This window comes from Lolium rigidum, chromosome 4 (genome assembly GCF_022539505.1).
Source record: "Lolium rigidum isolate FL_2022 chromosome 4, APGP_CSIRO_Lrig_0.1, whole genome shotgun sequence".
Classification (NCBI taxonomy): Eukaryota; Viridiplantae; Streptophyta; class Magnoliopsida; order Poales; family Poaceae; genus Lolium; species Lolium rigidum.
Genome location: NC_061511.1, coordinates 135,899,262 through 135,916,827, shown reverse-complemented (window position 1 = coordinate 135,916,827; position 17,566 = coordinate 135,899,262). Strand labels below are relative to the sequence as shown.

Genomic DNA, 17,566 nt, shown 5'->3' with positions numbered 1-17,566 from the left:
GAGGCGGGGTTGTCTTCCTCCTCGCGCCGTCGCCTCCCCACTCCCTCCAAGGAGGATTGGGCAGCGAAAGAGGAGCAGGCGCGCCCAACGAAGGTCTTCGACGAGGGGAACTTCGTCGACAATGACAAAGCCGAGGCGGCGGCCCTCGAGGAGCTCCGCCGTGTCTCGGCATGGGAGGTGGCGGAGGCGAAGCAACACGAGGAGGAAGACGCGCATTCGGCCGTGTACCAAGGTCCGCACGTACAAGGAGTTCCATCGGGAGGCCGCCGTCCGCCACGCCAAGATCGAGCGCATCGAGCTCAAGTAGGAGAGCGCCACCGTCATGTCAAGTGCTCCGCAACGTCCACATGCCCCGATGAGGTATTCCCGAGCTGATTGTTGAAAACTAGGATTATATCGACACAACTCCACGTACCACTAGTCGTTGACGTCCGGGCCACGCGGAAAGCAGCCCCCCACCATTCAGTGAGGATAGCTAGAAAGAGGGGCAGGTCACCGATGGCCAGGATCCCGCGACGTCTCCCGATTGGACGGCGTGGACCACAAGTGGCCTGAGGGGCCTCCATTCCTTGCTAGAATGTTATCTTCAGATAGGTTAGCGGCCGTGTAGACTTATGAATAATTGTGTTGATTTTGCAATGTATGTTGTAAATCAAATTAAAATGTACTGATGAACTTGATCTCATGTTGGATTCTCACGTGAAATTTGATTTCGAGTTTTTTAGTTTGTACATACGGAATCTGATCCACGCGAGCTCAAAATGAGCCTATATCTAAATTTTTACAGATTTAAAAATATGGGATCAGGTAGAGATGCTCTAACCCAACAACTATACTGATGGAGTAGTATAAATTTGCTGCTTCCACCACCAAATTTATCGTTCGAGGAAAAGTTCACCGAGACACGTACAAATGAGATATTTTTGAGATGGTATATACAAACAAAATCTAGCTTTGCCCTATGGAAAAGGCTCTCGGGCCTCCTTTGGCACGCACTTATCCTCCGATTATTTGTGTCCCTGCTCTCCTCTCGCCAACCCATTTTCATTCGGAGGAAGCCATTCTCTTCAGAAAAGTAATGCTTTAATTCTTGGAACTTCGAAGGCACCCCGTATCCCCGCGCAGTCTAGTAAAGTCAACCGCTCGATTCCACTCCCGCATGCTCCCCTATCGCGGCTTCGTTTCCTCCGCCCCCGCGGATTAACTGCTGCCAAGATGAGGTCGCAGCTCGACGCAGCCGCCGCCGCCTCGTCGCCGGTGTCCGCTCTCCGCTCCCGGCCGCCCCGGGCACTCCTCAGGTACACCCGATACTGTTGATGGAGTCGTACATTATACTACACATGCATGTGGCGGCCGGTGACCGGCAGCGATGCCTTTGATTTGATCTTCCGCTGTTCTTATCCACACGCTAATTCCTGAGGAGACGTGTGTTATAGGTTCCGTGCGTACCCAGGCCGATTTCACATCTGTCGCGCCGGCGGGATCGGGGTTCGCTGCTCGTCTAGCCATCTCCCCAGCAACCCAGGTTCGTTGTACTAAATGCAGCAAGTTTCTCCTCCACTTACTTAGCCACTTAGTTGTCTATGATTGTCTATAGATACAGATAATTCAGTCTTCTGATAATCTATAGCCTCTAGGTCTAGGACAATCTAAGTGCATAAATTCAGTCTTCTGATAATCTATAGCCTCTAGATACAGATAATTCAGTCTTCTGATAATCTCTAGCCTCTTGGAAACCGAGTACAAGTATAGATAGAAATCTGTAACTGTTAACCTTGTGGTGAATTGGGTGATGTTGTTATGTGTTCATACTGCGTGGTATCTGTTTAAGCTTTACCTTCACCAGGAGGGGCAAGAGTGTTCCATTCGGCCAAGAGGCAAGGCGGCATGGGAATCGTGCCTAATGTGGAAATGTCGGCTGCGTCAGAGACAGAAAATCACCTATGCTTTCCTGCTAAGGTGATAATTTTTTTCACTGGTTGATTATTCAGTCTTCTGATAATCTATAGCCTCTAGGACAATCTGAGTGCATAAATTGTTTCCAAGAGCATTAGTTGATTTTTGCTGAGGTAAGTGTTAACCCAGTGCACAAGGCCTATCTCACTAATAAATAGCAGTTTGAGTTGTTCCTTCGGGGGTGACCACAACCAGATTGGTCCGTGATTATGATGGAATATGGATCAATTAATTGCAAAGTCTGCAAGAAATTGGGAGGCGGCGTGATGGCCTGATGGTCAGGCGGCGCCGGCAGCCTGACTGGAAGGGTGTTCAACTCCCAGTGGGCGGAGCTCCGGCACGTGGTCCTTTAGTGCAGCGTAGCAGGGACACATCACTAATTGCAGGGACAATGAGTCCTTCGTAGTAGCTCAGCACGGACTTGAGCAAGTTGTGTAGCGGCGGCATGGAGCAGATGGATTAGATCGGAAATTGTAATGAGATGAGCACAAGTTGCGCATGTGGTGGGAGAGAACCTAGAGCTCTGATACCATGGTAGGAAATATGCAACTTGTATTTCCTGGAGGACAAAGGCCAGTATATGACAGTACCACAAAAAATATAACCCATTCGTGCCTTTGGAAGTATGGTTTGACACCTATGCATTCCCTTGTGAGGAGACATATAGAAGGTATTTTGGCCTAGATATCTAGCTCAAAGTAGTCCTGTACTTGTTTGACAAGTAGTGGTTCTAGAGAAGTCGAGGAACCTGCAATTACTCAGGAATAGGAAAACTAGCCATAACCCTATGTAAGCAGCATTCTCCATCATAGTCAACACATACTTCCCCTTAGACACATTACTTTGCAACAGGTACTCTTCAATGTACGTTCTGTTTACTAAATGTCCAATGTCTATTCAACTTGGCAGGGAAACTCCAACGTGGTGACTATAGTAAGCATCACGTTATGCCTTCTCCTCAGAGTTGTTATAGGCCAGATACAGTTGATGATGAAATTGTTCCCTGTGATGTCGCACAATATTACAAGTTTGCCATTTGCTTGCATGTCTGATCCTATCAGAACACCTGCGCCTCTTAAGTTAGACGTGACTCTTCCACCACTGCCTGATGTCAGATGGAGTATTTCACGCTTGTACTATCTATTCAATACACAGCTTGACCGAAACATTGCCTTGTAAGTGAAATATATCTAGCTTTTACTATCTAGACATGTATTATTGGTATTGTGCAATGCATCTTTTTCCATACTGTTGCAGTTGCTGGGTTCTAAAAGTTCATCATATAATAACTGAAGTTCCTTTTTCATGGTCAATTAACTTGCTACTTTGTTTGACTGTCTTCATAGGTCTATTATCACTTTGCTCGTCACGTGCTTTTCTATCGTGTTTGTTGGAGGATTGCTGTTTCATAAGTTCAGGTCTGTAACTTATTTAAAAGTGCATGCTTGTTTTGATTTTTTTCTTTTCTGTTTCTCAAAAAGGATATCCTACATATTCACTAGTCAGTACTAACAAAAATAAAATACTGGTTTCTTTTTCAGGAAGAAGGAACAGCCTCTGGAGGAGTGCTTATGGGAAGCTTGGGCATGTCTATGTTCATCATCTACTCATCTAAGAGTAAGTGCCAATTGCTTTCTGACTTAAGAAGAATATGCTTAGTTATGTGACCTTGCTGTTGATTGAACCATTCTATGGATATTTTTATTGTAAAGAGCTCTGTTTAATACGCTCTTTTGCTTTTTTTTTTTCACAGCAAAAGACGCGTATTGAGCGTGTTATTGGGTTCTTTCTTGCTATCTGGGGTATATTGTTCTATTCTCGTTTGTTAAGCGCAATGACGGAACAATTTAGAGTGAGTTTTATTTCAGTATAGTATGAAACTGAGGTGAATTTTTGTCATATCGATGTAAAAGCCTTTAAACTGTCACCTGGTTCTGCACAGACCCAAATGTATAAGGTTAGGGAAGGCGCACAGTTACAAGTCCTTGAGGATGATCATATCATCATCTGCGGAGTCAATAGTCATCTGACATCCATATTGAATCAGTTGAATAAGTTCCATGAATCAGCAATCCGCGTAGGTACTGCTACAGCAAGGTAACTGAAGGATAGCCTTAGCATTTAGGTAATATCTATCTACTTGATCTAATACAGCACATTACCTTCTTTGAATAATGTAAAGGAAGCAGAGAATTCTCCTTCTCTCGGAACTTCCCAGAAAGCATATCGAGAAGCTTGCAGATAGCATATCTAAAGATTTAAACCATGTTGATTTATTCACCAAGAGGTAAAAGGGATTATACACTTCTTGTGATGCTTTCTGAACACATGCAACTTGTTTCAATCTATTTACCCTTAGAAGAGAGGTTTCACTTGATATGTGAAAACTCAGTTTTTACTTCACTTAAAATTGCAGTTGTAGCCTTAGCTTGACAAAATCATTTGAAAGAGCAGCAGCAAACAAAGCAAAGTCTATAATCATCTTACCATCAAAGAATGAACGGTATGTATACTATAGACATGTGATTTTCTCTATGTTTTCTGTATTGGAAATGATTTTGGAGAATGCAAGTTTGCGTTATTTTGTATACTCTGTTGATATCTGCGTGGGCCATCAAAATCCTGTGAAGTGGATTGCTATATGTGGTATCCATTGTTCTAGTATTGGATGGGACATTTGAAACTTTTCAATTAGAAGTTTTAAGATGAATAGCTTGAGAAAAACAGCAGCTATATTAGAAAATGGAGCAAGATAAACTCTTCAAAAGATTTTTTTTTGTTTATTTTCCTTATTGGATATAGATGCCATATGCTAAATTTTATGTATTATTTGTTAGCAGCAGCAGTTAATTTGAAAGCAAATGTGCTGTCTGCATGATTTAGTAGGGTCGGAGGACAGAGGGTATGCGTACGCTCTTGATCGGCTGGCAATGCCACCCGCCATGGCTAGGAGGCCGGACTGAGAAGAGGGAGAATTTATAATTTCTGATTAATCTTTGCCTAATTCTCAAATTACAATATGGATGTCCTTTTATAGAATTGTCTAGTAACTAACCAACGAAATTAGCGGTCCAATATAGCACGATAAGACCACTGCTATAGGGTCAATGCACCATAACAGAACTTCTGCTGTTGACCTGTTGCTTGATTACTTGGTTTTGCTTTATTTATCTAAAACACATCTTGTTGAATATGGTCAGATATGAAGTGGATACAGATGCATTTATTTCTTTATTGGCTCTCCAATCTGTTCCACAAATTGCATCAGTTCCTACCATTGTTGAGGTATATACATGCTCCACCATTTATATTAAAAGTTGTATACATCAACATTAGGCATTTATGTATTGACCTTGCTGTATAATTGTAGGCTTCTAACTCAACCACCATCGAACTTCTGAAATCAATCACAGGCTTAAATGTGCAACCGGTGGAGATGGTTGCTTCTAAGCTATTTGTGCAGTGCTCTAGGCAAAAGGGCCTTCTCAAAATCTACAGACACTTGCTTAATTCTCGCAGTACTACTCTTATCTTTATGATTTTTCTGGTAAAATAATGTTGGGAAGAGTGCAGATGGCTGTTGTTATTCTATTTAAGGATTAGCAGCTGACAGGTCATAGCACCAAATTCCAGGAAATCAACAAATAATTGCATCTGACATGCAATTATTGATTAGCCACTGCTGGATTTGCCGATAAATTTTAGTTGATATATTTTGCTGCCCTTCTGTTTCGTGCCTAACCTCGAAACCACTCATACATGGGAGTCGAAATTTTGTTTCTGAACTAAATAGTGGTCATGCTGTGTAATGCTCTAATACTGCACTTTCTGGCTAGATATTTTTCCATATTTTTATGGCCAACTTTGGTCATGACCACATGCCAGACATGCCCTTTTTCCTCATCTATATTCCTCAAAGTACTTATTGTTTACTATGGCCAAGTACGCAATTAGGCATTTGTGATTTCAGTGCTACACCGCCAGTGGAATAACTTTTAACCTAGCATTTATTAGCAAAATTTGTTGCGTGCAGGCCCTTTGAATAGTATTCCAGCCCCCATTTTTCCTGGGGCCCGCTACACAAGCATCCGGCCGCCAAGTCTGTTTGGCTGCTATACCTGCATTCCCAAATACGGAGGAACACATGCCTTTTTTCACGAATATGCAGAAGATAATTAGTATATCATTACAACAAGATTAGAAAAGAGTTTTTGCAGACTCCATGGTTCCCAACAAAACCGTGCAGCTGGTTACAATGCAACAAGATTATTCTGTGGGTTTGATCATGTTCAACCCATTGCACCATGTGTGGACTTTGTTCCTACCCTATCCAGACGCCTTGCAGTACCCTATTGGCCTATTGCAATACTTCAACACTCTCCAAGCCCATCTCATAACCTACCCATACACATATTTGACTCAAACTCATTATTGGCTCGCCCGTATGCATGCTCTTGCCTTGCATTAATTTGGCTATCCGTATCTGCCTTATCTTTAGCCTAGATGATATGACCTTTATCCTTTGGCTTCTTGACTTGGGTTGTTTTATCCTGCAGAAAATATCTTCAGCCTTTTCAGCATTCCTGAAGTAGGAGGCATAAAGTTTAAGGATGTGAGACGTAAAATCCAAGACGTAATGTTGTTTCAAATAAGTGAATGCCTAAAATCAGCAGTCTGCACCACTTCTTTGTTATGATTCCCCTTTATGCTCATGATCAGGCAGTTGTTTGTGGTATTTTTCGGTCCGGAAGGATTCACTTCCACCCAAGTGAAGACACAATGTTGAAAGAAACAGATAAAGTATGTAATTTCTGGTTGTTATTTTCCATATCTGCGGACCAAATCTTTGTCTCTAGTTATAGGATTCCATGAGAAAAATTGGTTCCTAAAAGTAATTATTAGAAACTTTTCAGTTCTTAAATTATTATTCTGTTTAATATAGTGTAATAATTTGTGTTGCCCCCATGGTATATATTACATATTCTGTTAGCTACTTAACATTGACATAAGCTATGCAAACTTATGAACATGTTGCTAGTATCCTTGGACCTTTTTCGTGACCTAAACTTAACGGGGAAACAGAAAGAAAGCAGTATGGAGCTGTATTGTTAATGGAAAATAAGAAGAAGATGGATGGATGTTATATTTTGCTTTTATATCATCAGTCATGCCAGGATGCTTGGTATATAACTGTTTAGTTGATTACATGATGCACTCTTCATTTCGTTGCTTCACAGTTGCTTCTTATCGCTCCTGTTTGTGGGAGGAGAAAACCACAGTATACATTTTTAAATATACCTGAAGAAACAAAAAATTCAAGTCATTACTCAGACTCAAATGAGGCTCAAAGATCTACGAGTGTGGTTACCGAGCTGAAGGAAACACGGCTAAAGAACATTGTAGAGCGCCCGTCAAAATCACTATCTAAGGTAAAATTTGATGTAATGCTGGGAATTCTTCCCTTCTCAATTTATTGGGTTGATCAAATGCTTCATTTTATGCAGAGCAACGAATGTACACTTGGACCAAGGGAATGCATACTTATTGTTGGTTGGAGGCCGAAAATTACTGACATGATTCGAGAATATGATAATTACCTTGGACCTGGTAGTGTATTGGTATGTATAGACACATGTGTCACAAGAAATAAATATACTGCTCTCACATTATAATTGTTGCAAGAAAATGGCAGGTCTATGATGCTAGTGCTCATGCAATCATAGGGTGGAACTTGTATAACAAATTCACTTTAACGTGTAGGAAGTCTTGTCAGAAACCCCTATTACAGAGCGGACGAGTGTTGTCAACCCCCTAATGAAGAGCCAACTTAAAAATATTAAAGTTACTCATAAGGTCTCTCTCTGTCTCTCTTTTGTGCAGTACCTTTGAACTTTGAAGGTCATTGGAAAAGATTCTTCCAGACATAAAAATACTGTACTCTTGTTATTTGGTAATTTTTATGTGATGGTGTCCATACAGGTGGGATGTCCGATGAACTATGATATTTTGAAGGAAGCAATTATTAACATCAGAAAATCCGCCAAATGTGACAAAAATGTTCCTATTTCAATTGTCGTGATATCTGACAGAGACTGGCTAATTGGAGGTATGAGTAGCATGCCAACAACAGAAATATGCCATTTTGGAGAGACAATAATGCTTGCCAGGCGCACATGCACTTTGCACCTAGGATGAACCAGTGGTTTCAAAAAATCCATTTCCAAATGATCAAAATCTCCACATAAAATTACGCATGTACAGTTGAAGTCTTTCATATACGTGTATTCATGAAAAAAGAACTTTCTTTGTACATTGGAAAGAAAAACAAATTTCAGTACTGTCTAGTAAAATGTTAAGCACTAAACTTGATTTCTCCACAGGGTATAAACTGATATTTTTTGAACAACATTTGCGTATATAAAGGACTCCCAACATTTGCATGTGTAATTGCTTTCAAAAACACTTGATGTTCTTTTCTTTTTTTGCATCAGAAGCACGTGCTCCCTGGTCGATCTTTGGATTACCATACCATTTCCTTATATAGGGAGAAGTTTCATCCATGTATGTTTTTGCAGATACTGTACAGGCCGATAAACAATTAGCATATACCCTTCTCCTTGCTGAAAATATTTGCCGGAAAAATGACATTAAGGTCAGTTCTTGTCATTACGAATAATGTTCAGAATGTTCAAGTGAACTTCCATGTTTCCATATTGATAAACCTGAGCTGTCTTGAAAAACCTGGCCCGGAATCAACAAATCCTTGCTATTTATGTTACTACTGGGCCAACAAAATAGACAGTTCTCCACGGCTATTTAGTTTCGTGCTTGAATTTAACTTGGTGTGGTCCAATTAGTCATTTCATGCAATGTTTTTTCTTATAAGTACTCCAATACTAACAGAACACTAATTTGCTTGAGTTTACAAATTTGTACTTGAATGTGTTAGGTTCAGCATCTTGTATCAGAAATTGTAGACACGGGACTGGGAAAGCAAGTAAGAATCTACTATATCTCAACTCCCAAGTTCATAACTATTTAATTTTGGAAATAAGTTCTTATCTCTGCTTTTTATGCAGATATCTAGAATAAGACCCTCCCTTTCGTTTGTTGGCGCAGAGGAAGTTATGAGTCTTGTGACGGCACAAGGTTGGTTCACTACTTATCATTTGGCTCTTTATTTTCCCAGAAGGCTCTGTCTCATGATAAAAATGAAATGTAGTTGCGGAATGTAGCGAGCTAAATGAAGTATGGAAGGATATTCTGGATGCTGAAGGAGATGAGATTTATATTAAGGTAACATGACCATAATTTGTATTCCCAGTAAATTATTTGCTGCTTGCGATCATTCAATCATCTGTCTGTGCTGCATGTGCTCATTATAGGAGATAGGACTGTACATGAAGGAAAGAGAAAAAATATCATTCTCGGAGCTGTCTGAAAGGGCAGTTTTGCGTCGTGAAGTTGCTATTGGCTACGTTAAGGACCAGAAGCAGGTCAATACTCTCTTTTTATTTGTTAGATTATGTGGAAATGATGTTCCCAAAGTAAATTAGATTTTTTTCAGAGCAGGTTCTTTCTAACTTTGCTATTAAAAAGCTACCTAGCTTATTTATATCTGATTTCTGTAGACATGACGTTCTTTTCAGATTTCATGATTCGGTCTTGATCATCTATCTTAATTCATCTTTTGTTTAACCATGACAGCATATAAATCCTACAAACAAGTTGGAGCCACTTTCTCTTGAAATGACAGATTCGCTTATCGTGATATCCGAGTTCGAAGGTGAACAGCCGATTGTGAGGGACAGCGAAACTTCCACATAACATTTTTCGCTCGCGGTTCTGCTGATTTTTGACAGCTCTTAGCCTGTTAGTATGTCTTTTCAATTCAAAAGCGGTAAGAAAGGTCATTTGATCAAATGTTCTTTGCCTCCATTAGAAATATTCTGGCCACTTTTTGTTTATTGTGGCTGAACTCCGGATACCTTTTTTATTTATGTGTAAACGTAGTTGAATTCAAATAGTCAACTTGTACACTGTAGACGACTTGAATAAAGAAGGAAAAATAAGTGATTGGGTATGAGCCGTGCTATTGTGTTTTTTATATTGAGTAGCAATGTTTATGTAACCTTTCTTTAGTTAGACTTAATCAACCGGGAAACAACTTTCCTGTTGTCTGGATGAGGCAAACAAATTCTTCTTTAGAATTAACCACAGACAGTTTATCTTGAGACGGGTCTTCTGCAGAGTAAGAGGTGAGAAAAATATTCATGGCTTCTTGATCTCTTTTTTTCCACATTTTTTACTACCTGGAGGATCTAGCTGACTTGCATCTGGCATTATGTTTTCAGGGCATAATGCGAGGATGCATGAATGAATGGCCAATGCTGATGGCAAGATTCATGAAACTGCAAGCTTAATGACTCCTAGAATGATAAGTACCCCTACCACTGATTGTTCCATAATTCAATGGCATGTCGTAGGTCAATCATGTTAACAAATGATGTGATGATGCAAACACTACCCTCTGCCATATACATGAATAGATTTTTTAAGATCACATCAGGATTCCTCAACGTTTCGTGCTTGATATCATTTTAGGTATAGCTGGAGCACAACTTGGAATAAAATGCACAAGTGAAGCGGGGGTATCCTTGATTCCCACGACACTTGGAGGTGGGGATGCATGCATGGAGGTGATGGTGATGGTGTACATTTTGGTTGTAGTTAGGGCCTAAAAAACTTCTGATGGACTGTATATTTTTATGAGGTGGTATATATACTAACCCCGAATGTGAGGGTAAACTTGTGGTGTCTAAATGACACCCATTTTTGTTGTGGTCGTAGGTTGACACCATAGTTGTGGTGGTAGGATGAACTTGTGATCAATTTTGATAATGATCATGCATGCTCCTCTTAGTTAATTATCTGGTGTGAATTTGTGATGCTTTCTTATGATTTCATTGATGCTTATGATCATATTTCTTACTTGTTCTTCTTGTGACGTGTTAGTGGTATGTGGTGTTTAAAAGGAGACATCTAGAAATCTACAATTTATGGAGGATCTAGCAAGAGCAAGTCAATATTTTCTCCAACAACAACTACATAGGGCATGATATTTTCAAAGAGATACAAGAGGAGTACCTGAGATTTACTCTAACGTGACTCGACCTTTTACTTGTTGTCTACAGATAAAGCACTAGCCGGTTACGGAAACAGTCACAATTTTTTCCTAGCACGTGAGGTCTATTATTTTCTTGTTACATTACATAAACGAGTATGAGAGAAAAAAAAAACAAAGCTCCGTACACACATCATTCACGAGAAAAAAATTGGAAGAAAATCCCTACAATTTTAATTGCAATCCCACTGCAATTAAAAAGTCTCAGTTGCAACCTACAAGCGACGAAAAAAAATCTTACTACCTCCGTCCCGGTTTATAGGTCTTACGTGTATCTCTAGATCATTAATTTAACTAACATGATATAATATATATACTAAAAATATATATGATTAGAAAGTTCAGATGTTGTACTTTCTAATGGTATAATTTTTATATTGTAAAACTTATATTATATTGATCAAATTTACAATATTAGAATACGCGTAGGCCCTGTAAACCGGGACGGAGGGAGTAGTTGCGATCCACATGCAACTGGGTCAGGTGCGACCTACATGCAACTGGGAAAAATCTTTGTTGCAACCCACATGTAACAAAAAAAAGTCTCAATTGCAATCTACATGCAACTGAAAAAAAAACTTAGTTGCAACCTACAAGCAACAGAAAAAATCTTAGTTGCGACCCACATGCTACTGAAAAATATCTCAGTTGTAACCCACATGTAACAAAAAAAAGTCTCAAATGCAACCGAAAAAATCTCAGTTGCAACCCACATGCAACTGGAAAAATATCAGTTGCCACCCACATGCAAGTGGGCAAATCTCAGTTGCGACAATCACATGCATTTGGAAAACTTTTATTGCGATCCATGTGCAACTGGAAAAAAATCTCAGTTGCGACTCACATGCAACTAGAAAACAAAAAATCTCAGTTACAACCAATCTATAACTCCCTAAACTAGCATAAATCATTACATAATCCAATGGCCAGGAACATGTTTCTCAGCTACAATACATGTGTCCCTATTTTCTTTTTTGCAACGAACAAGAACTCGGAGCATGGAAAAAAGGAACAAACATTTGCTAAACGTCACATGCTACAGAGGGCATGGAAAAGAAGCGAAGCAAATCAAAGCAAAACCCATGAAAACGCAACAGGCAAACTGCCCACAACAAAGCAATAACCAGCGGCCCAGCATGCAACATCCCTGGAGGACCTCAAATCAACAAGATTGCATGAATTTTTATGCACTTAATCTAATGGATGATAAGGTGACTGAATTTAATAAATCTCAGGCGCCTGATTTTCAGCAATTCCGAAAATGTTTTAAGTTTTTCTCCTCCCAGCTGCCTCTTCCAAAATCTAGCCGCCGCCTTGATTCTTCCTCTTCCATAAGTCGGTCCCCACTCCTCCGGCCGGCCATAAGTATTATTGTCAGTACTAACATAAAAAAAAACCCGATCTAGAAGTTGAGTTTTTAATAAAAGTAGTTGTTTCAAAATATTAGATTAGGGTTTTGGAGTTGTCTTCGTTTTCGCCTCCGTATCAATGGAGATGGCATCGTCTACAATAAACAATCTTCTCCTCTTAGTTCGACAAAGAGATCTCCTTCGCGATGTCGACGATGGTGTTAGAAGATTAAAGTTTCAAAGGTATGGTCTTCTAGATCTTACTTCGCCGGATCGGTTTTGGATTTTCTATCAAGGTTGTCAAGAGGAGGATGGTCCTCACATTTTTTTCCCGGATGCTACTACATCTTCGACAATGGTGGTTTGTATAAGAGCATCCCCAGCCGTCTCCCCGACGAGGCCCCCAGGACGCCTTTTTTATCCGGATGGACGAAAACGGCCCAGTCGCGCCCCCGGTTCCTCGTTTTCGTCCGGATTAGGTCTTTCATCCGTCCGGAGAGTCCAGGCCATCCCCGCCCCCCCGGGGTGCGATCGGGGACTCCGGACGAGAGAAAAGTGGGGACGGGCCCGCTCTGTCGGCGAGAGAACAAAGGAACCCCACCACTTTGTCGACGTAAATCCCTCCTCCCCTCCCATTGCTCTGTCGCCGCTGGCACCACCCCTCGCCAATCCGCCGGCCGGTTGCCTCAAATCCGTCGTTCCTCCACCCAGCAGCCTATATTCCGTCGCCCGTCGTGCCCTCTGCCTATTTGCCGCCGGGCAGCTCCCTCGCGTCGCTCCTCTTCGACACACCCAGCAGTTGTTCGTCCAATTGCCTGGCCGGACATGGACTCCGACGAGGAGGAGGAGGAGCAGATGTTCGCCGAGATTCTTGAAGAAGAAACGGCAGCCGCCGCCCAAGACGAGGAGCACCTGCTGATCCTAGCTTGCCTGTCCGGCTTGTACGCCGAGTCGGTCATTGGTCGCCGTGGTGGGTCGGCACCAGGTCGCCGGAAGTGCAAGCCGAGGCAGCGAATGGAGGGCTACTACATGTTCTACGCCGACTACTTCACCGATGATCCATTGCACGGTGAGGCTGTTTTTAGGCGTCATTTCAGGATGAGCCGGAAGCTCTTCCTGAAAATTGTGTATGCCCTTCGAGAGTACGACTCCTCTTTCAGATGCAAGTTGGATTGCACCAGCATGGCAGGGTTTTCCGCCCTCCAAAAGTGCACGGTGGCTATGCAGATTCTGGCATATGGAGCTCATGGTGATTCTACCGATGACTATCTTCGGATGGCGGAGTCCACCGCCCTTTATTGTTTCTACCGGTTCTGCAGGGCGGTGATAGCAGTGTTCGGGGACATCTACTTGAGATCACCCACTGTCGAAGACACTGCTAAGATCCTCGCTGTCAATGAAGCTCGAGGATTTCCAGGGATGCTTGGAAGCATTGACTGCATGCATTGGAAATGGAAGAACTGTCTGTTTGCCTGACAGAGAATGTACAAGGGTCACAAAAAAAGCTGCACTGTGATACTTGAGGCAGTGGCTACCCATGATCTCTGGATTGGCACTCCTTCTTTGGTATACCGGGATCCAACAACGACATCAACGTCTTGCAGTGCTCGCCGGTCTTCTCCAAGCTTGTTGAGGGTCATGCTCCCCCGGTTAACTTTGTGATCAATGGCCGGCAGTACAACAAGGGTACTATCTTGCAGACGGTATCTATCCAAAGTGGGCAACATTTGTGAAGACTATCGCAAGTCCCGACCTTCCGAAGGAGCAGCAGTTTGCCAAGGAACAAGAAGCTTGCCGAAAGGATGTCGAGCGTGCATTTGGTGTCCTCCAGCAGAGATTTGCTGTAGTCCGGTTCCCTGCTTTGACTTGGTCCAAAGATCAGATGTGGGAGGTGATGAACTGTTGTGCGTGCTTACACAACATGATTATCGAGGATGAGAGGAAGCATCCGGTTCCTCCGAGCGAGCTAGCTGCACCATATGACAGAGAGGGTCCTCTTCACAGCCTAACCACCAGGTGTCGACATCGTGGGTTGCGTTCATCGCTATGCGTCAGGAGATTCGAGACTCCACAATGCATCAACAGCTGCAGGATGATCTGGTGGAGCACATATGGATGCTTCGAGGCAACACCAACTAGTTTCCATTTGATTTGTTTGAAAACTTGTCTTGTTTTGTTGAACGGTAAAATTTTATTTGTAATAATAAGCCAAATGTTGGCAAAACTGGTCAAATTTGCTTAATTATGCACGAAATTTGGCATCCAGGGACGTTTTTCCTCTAAAAATCGCCGAACCCCGGGTGTATACCGGGGAGACGGCTGGAACTTCGGTGCTCCCCGAGCCAAACTTTCGTCCAATCCGGCGCTAAATAGCGCCGAATTTCGACCGGAGCCCCAACGGCTCGAGATGCTCTGATGTATGATCATATTGGTATTGGTGCTCATGTTGATCTTTGTTGATTACTTTAATAGTGCTCCTGAAATATTATGCTACACCTTTTCATGCTAGTCACATCAAGTTTTTGAAGGAGATCGTGTGCCTGCGTTCCGAGCGGTGGAGATGTTGCCGGGTGGAGGGAATGGAGACTTTGTGTTCACCCCTAACATTGACGATATGTTCCCCCAAAGGCCAAATTATCTTGATGTCTATCTCCCTCAGGTAGATATGGGGCGCTTTGATAATCTTGCTTATGCTTTTGTGTTCCCTTTCGCTCTCAATCCGGACACTATCATCCGAAGGGCTGTCTTTCAGCTTGCTCCAGATATTTCCATTCGGCTTGCCCCTTCATCCCAGGGATCTGCTCTCGCTATTTTCTACAGCGGAGCGGAGAGGGAACTTTGTCTTGGAGAAACCTCTGTTCAATGGGGGGAATAGATTATGCTGTCTCCTTTGTCCCACATAATGCCACAAAATACAACTTTGATTACTCTGTGGGGTTCCTTGCATCGATTTTTATCTATCGTTTCCCAATGCAACAGTGGACTGAAAAATCCATTGCTAAAGCGGTTTCTCCCTTCGGTGCCCTTGTGGCTGTTGATCTTGTTTACTTTTCTGACAATGACTTCAGCACTATATCCGTCACCGTGCATCTCGAGTGCATCAGCAAGATCCCGAGACTCCTCGTGGTCAAGGAGGGAGGCCACGACACGCTCACTTGGATTGATGTCGGTGGTTTTTTAGATCTCTCCCTCCCGCCATCCCCACCACCATCCCCACCACTCCCTCCGGCGCCATGGTTTATCCCTGTCTTATCTTCCTCTTCTGGCGTGGACTCATTGGCAGGCTTTTCTGAGGACACACTTTCTGACCACGCATATCCTCGTAGATCGCCGGTCACAGTTCTTCGTGGCCCGGGCGGGTCTTCATCTGTTCTTGCCTCGCAGGACATTGCCGAGCACGTGTACCCATCGGAGGAGGCACTGATGACGGTGCCAGAGGAAATGACGCTGTTCCTGACCTTCCCGGGGCTGGCAGATGCAACTGCCTTTGGCGAGCAGACTCCCACACCAAACCTGCCGGCCCCAGGTTTCAACTGGTCTGGGGGGGTAGAAGATGTGGTGCGGCCTTTCACTGAAGGCGCAGCCACCTCTACGGTGGACCCTTTGAGTTCACCAAAGATGGTTCGCAAGAAGGAGCCGAGGGTGACGGACACGATTGCTGGGGAGGAAGATACGTTTGACATTAGCTCGATGTTTATGTCACCGTCTTCCCCTGTGTTTGTCCCTCGCGAGGAAATGGTGGCGACCATGGAAGCTATGGTGCCAAAACGCAGCAAGAGGATCGCCCAGCAGGGTGACGGACAGTACATCCGAGTGGTTGACTGAGCGGTTCAGAAAAAGGCAAGAGAAGTAGAGAGTCTGCGAGAAGGGCGGCAGCTGGCGCTGCCACAGAAGAAGCTCAAGGGCCTTGCCCTCGATGAAGAAGGAACCGCTCAGCCAAACCTGCAAGTTGGAGACCTGCTTTACCTGGGGAAAGCATGTGGCTTTACAGAGACTGAACTGGTGAAAATCTCTGATGATGCAAAAGAGTTTGAAGATGAATAGAGAATCCATGGTTCAGTGGGGAGGTTGCGGCTGCAGCATAAGCAACCAAGTGGCCCTTTGCATCGTTGATGTTGCTTCATCTATTTGCGTATGTTATTTTCAGGTTTCTTCTTCTAGTGGTATGTATGTGTATTGCTGTCGAACAGTCTGTTTCCACTGCAGTTTCCTTTGTTTCATCATGACAACTAGTTTCAAAAAATTCAGTTTGGGGGATTGGAATGTAAGAGGTCTGAACGATGGTAAGAAATGTGAGCTGGTCAGGGACTCACTCTCCTCAAATATGTTTGACGTGATTTTCCTCCAAGAAACAAAGTTACAGTCAATCTCATATTTCAAAAAGAACTCTTTCCTCCCTACCACGCATGACAATTTTGAACACATTGATGCCATAGGTACTGCAGGTGGTATCCTAACTGCTTGGAACTCGAAGAACTTCAAATGCTGCAACACTATTGTCAAAAGCAGATCGCTCACAGTACACCTACACTCTGAAATTTCAGAATTCCACCTTTGGGCAACACATGTTTATGAGCCGACAGCTGACTCTGAACGTGATGAGTTCTTTGATGATATTAGACAGTTGCAGCCATTTATCGATGGACCATGGATTATAGCGGGAGATTTCAACACTGTTTGGTCTGGGGAGGACAGAAGCACTGGTAGAGCTACCTTATCTGAAACTAGTCGGTTCAATGATGTGATCAGAGACTTGCAAGTTCAGGAATTGCCATTGCTGGACAGGAATTTCACATGGTCTAATTTTCAAGACCCACCCATCCTCACAAGAATCGACGGAGCCTTTATCAATGCAGATTGGGATCTCTGTTTACCGGATACAACTCTACATTCTATACCCAGGGTCACATCTGATCATTTTCCGTTGAAGATACAGGCATCTACTACTATTCCAAAGTCCAAGATTTTTCGTTATGAAAATAATTGGAAGTTCAGAACTGGCTTCACCGGGTTGGTCACCGAAGGTTGGAGTCACTTCCCCTCCTACAGGGACACAACAAAGTGTTTTTGCCGTAAC

The 17,566-nt window shown here is 42.8% G+C and overlaps 1 protein-coding gene across 2 annotated transcripts; it reads left to right on the top strand.

Moving 5' to 3' along the window:
* Nucleotides 1-1,000: 1,000 nt before the first annotated feature.
* On the top strand, nt 1,001-10,039 carry LOC124705725 (putative ion channel POLLUX-like 2). Of its 2 annotated transcripts, XM_047237433.1 has the most exons (24): nt 1,001-1,298; nt 1,437-1,525; nt 1,847-1,959; nt 2,866-3,131; nt 3,303-3,374; nt 3,498-3,573; nt 3,710-3,808; nt 3,899-4,053; nt 4,139-4,243; nt 4,373-4,459; nt 5,157-5,241; nt 5,327-5,474; nt 6,513-6,589; nt 6,676-6,756; nt 7,194-7,385; nt 7,461-7,574; nt 7,717-7,809; nt 7,936-8,062; nt 8,532-8,608; nt 8,906-8,953; nt 9,036-9,105; nt 9,179-9,252; nt 9,342-9,452; nt 9,664-10,039. In XM_047237433.1, the coding sequence occupies exons 1-24, from the start codon at nt 1,216-1,218 to the stop codon at nt 9,781-9,783; spliced, it is 2,562 nt and encodes an 853-aa protein (XP_047093389.1). In that variant the 5' UTR covers nt 1,001-1,215; the 3' UTR covers nt 9,784-10,039. The 2 variants fall into 2 exon arrangements, with proteins under 2 accessions (XP_047093389.1, XP_047093390.1); XM_047237434.1 differs by lacking the exons at nt 1,001-1,298; nt 1,437-1,525; nt 1,847-1,959 and adding an exon at nt 2,533-2,745.
* The last annotated feature ends 7,527 nt before the right edge of the window (nt 10,040-17,566 follow it).

Excerpts from the sequence above, each read along its gene's own strand:
- LOC124705725 (XM_047237433.1), top strand. The coding sequence starts at position 1,216 with ATGAGGTCGCAGCTCGACGCAGCCGCCGCCGCCTCGTCGCCGGTGTCC. Across the intron at positions 5,475-6,512 it reads ACACTTGCTTAATTCTCGCA|AAAATATCTTCAGCCTTTTC; the intron begins GTACTACTCTTA and ends TTTATCCTGCAG. Across the intron at positions 9,106-9,178 it reads GAGTCTTGTGACGGCACAAG|TTGCGGAATGTAGCGAGCTA; the intron begins GTTGGTTCACTA and ends AATGAAATGTAG.